This window comes from Cantharellus anzutake (assembly GCF_015039405.1).
Source record: "Cantharellus anzutake strain C23 chromosome Unknown EI90scaffold_13, whole genome shotgun sequence".
Classification (NCBI taxonomy): Eukaryota; Fungi; Basidiomycota; class Agaricomycetes; order Cantharellales; family Hydnaceae; genus Cantharellus; species Cantharellus anzutake.
The window spans coordinates 601143-603936 of record NW_024066963.1 but is presented as its reverse complement, the minus strand read 5'-3'; the positions used below and the strand labels follow the sequence as shown (position 1 = coordinate 603936).

Sequence of the window (2794 nt, the reverse complement as noted above, 5' to 3'; positions counted from 1 at the left end):
CTGAACCTCTATCTGGGATCTTTGATGCTTAACTTTTACTCAGATACTCTGTTCTTCCTGCACTGTCAGCGAATGGAATCATTCATGTTGATATTCAGAAAAACGCGTATACTGCTGAATCATTCAACAACCTTATTGCTTCAATTCTTATTCGCATGAACCCATATCCCCAGCCACAATCTGTCCTGGTTATGGACAATGCCTCAATTCATAAGTCTGAGGCACTTGTAGAAATGTGTTATGAGCAGTGCACATGGTTTTCAACTTAGACTCAGTAATACTCAGGGTATTGCAGAGGTGTCAAGCTTGAATTTCTTCCTCCCTATTCCCCCAACTTCAACCCAATAGAGGAGGCATTTTCAACAATCAAGCAATGGCTCCAGAGGAACCGAGACTACATTGATAATGAATTTTTGTCCGAGTCATTCCACTGAGCAGCAGACCTGCTCATAAGAGCCATCTTCTCTGTGACCACTCATCAAGCATGCAGATGGTTCCATCATTCAGGTTACCTTTAATGACTTCATTTGTTTTGCTATACTACACTATGCACAGAAACTATGTACAATATACTTTGTGTGTCCAGAAACTTGAATATACAGAGTGAGTAGAAAGTTGGAATACACATGAAGTTCTCAGAAATTTGTCGTCAGTAGACACTCATATGGTACATTGGAACCATTGCGGAAAATCACCATATTGGTCATCAAGTGGTTCATCATGAATAATTTCACCGGATGCGTCATCACACACAAAATCAGAGCCAGAATCAAGAAGGTGTGTCACTGGTGGTGAGCATAGTTGAATGCACGCATTTGGAGAGCTTGAATCAGAAGAAATTTCGATAGGTGGGGGTGAGCCTGGCTTGCCCTGGTGTTCTGCACAAGAGCAAGGTGCGGTGCATGAGACTGATGGGGTTTGGGGGACATTTGCATGTTGTGAAGTTGAAGCATGTTTGATTGGACTTGGAGAAAGATCAAGAACATATGTGCGAGTCTTTGGACTCAGAGTCGCTGGGACAAGAATGACTGGCTTATTCTCTGAGGCAGCAGATGAGCGTGGGAGAAGAGTTTGATGACAACCCAGGGGCTGTTTAGCCTCTTTGAAGTGCTTTGAGGGCACTTGTTTCTTGGGAATAACCTCACCAAGAGGCTTCCTGTGCTTGGCCAGCATCAGTGTCAGAGATGGAGGGGTAGCAGATCATGGCCACCTCCGGGTGTGGGAACCACCCTGTATGGGTTTGAGAGGCGAAGCACTGAAAAGATGGCTCTAGGGTGGCTCAGTAAAGGAAACTCCTTTGATGCCATCAGTCTATGGAATTGGTCAGTCTCGGTGGGAAGGCATATGAGTGTGAAATGAACATGCCATTGCTCTTGCCCAGACAGTGAGTGCCTCATCACTGACAAGCAAATGGCAGAACTCCGCAGCAGGGTGACGATAGCAGTGTTGTGCACAAGTGTGGCACCAGAGCCTCTTACAGAGTTCTTCATAAATTGATTGATGTGTGGATGAGTGCTGCATGACAGTCGAGGCTGTGGCTGTGCAGCGCTTCTTGATTGCCACGCATTTAAACTCCTTTTTGACTGCATCCTAGAGCCACACATGGTAAGACTTGTGTAGTATATCTATGGCACAGTAGATTAACCTTGTTAATAATGCGTAATTTCTTTGACTTGTATGCTCGGGATTGAATATCATACTGAGCCTCAATTGCATGAGCAAAATCTTTCACATCATGAATCCGAGTGAAGATGCATTCCTTCTCATCAGACAGACGATATCCAATCTGGTGGACAGAGAGTTCCACCTTCATCCTGCCTAAAATCTCATCAAGCACTTCTTGCGCTGATTGGGATTTCGAGTCAGGAAGATAGACTGTTTCATTCTCTTTCTTCAGATCCATCATGTTCAACATGAATTGATACTCAAATTCTAAACAAAAGTGAGCTTGAAAAGAGGTAGTAAGATGCTGGGACATACCTTTCGTGCCCTTCTCATTAAGTTTCTCTTTTTGTTTTCCCTTTAACTTGTTGTCCTTCGATGCAGCTGCTGGCCCAGGGGCTGACCCCACTGTGGGTGGTTCAGTGTGGGACGAAGGCTGATGGATTGCACTGGCATATGCGGGTGCTGGATTGAGCACAGTGACAGGACCCCATTGACCAAGATAGATGGGGGCATTGGACATGGGTGTCTGAGTTGGAAGGGGGTGGATGGGTTCAGCGGAATATGGAAATTGGCCACTATCCTTTGCAGCAATGTATGCCTGAACATGGGCACGAACAGGATCATCGGGTGATTTGTCTTCCCCTGGAAATAAAAAGCGTTGCCAAGGGTCAGATTAGGAGGCTAAGGGAACCAGACTTACAATTGTTGGGGATCCTGACTGGCATAGTGGTAATGTCACCACCACCATCTGAGAGAGCATTCAAGGTAACTTCTGAATCATCCGGAAGATAGTCAAGATGTCCATTTTCAATAAAATTGTAAACTGCTTCTGACAGCTCTTTGGCAATGGTTTATCCTGAGTCAAGCCTAGAAGATAGGCCATATTCCAGGTATGTCGCTGGTCCTTGTTCTTGACATAGTAAGCCTTATCGAGCTGTCCAGTGTTCGACATTGTAAGTAGCTGAGAACAGAGCTAGCCTCCAACCTGTCAGGGACTCATCAGGGGTCGAGGGAGCCTGGGTGTAGCGTCCGGGGCTGAGAGCCTGGCGGGGGGCAGATCGGGCGTGCGTACTGACAGGCCCAATGTGGGAAGGTCGTCCATGTAGAATAAAGAGAGAATAAAGAAGAA

The 2794-nt window shown here is 45.9% G+C and overlaps 1 protein-coding gene across 1 annotated transcript; it reads right to left on the bottom strand.

The window, feature by feature from the left end:
* Positions 1–1141: 1141 nt before the first annotated feature.
* EI90DRAFT_3174257 (uncharacterized protein) lies at positions 1142–2442 on the bottom strand (the record flags this gene model as incomplete). Its single annotated transcript, XM_039066334.1, has 5 exons — positions 2366–2442; positions 1981–2307; positions 1646–1932; positions 1479–1590; positions 1142–1230 (listed from the first exon to the last, which is right to left on the bottom strand). The coding sequence occupies exons 1-5, from the start codon at positions 2388–2390 to the stop codon at positions 1142–1144; spliced, it is 840 nt and encodes a 279-aa protein (XP_038918590.1). The 5' UTR covers positions 2391–2442.
* Positions 2443–2794: the final 352 nt, after the last annotated feature.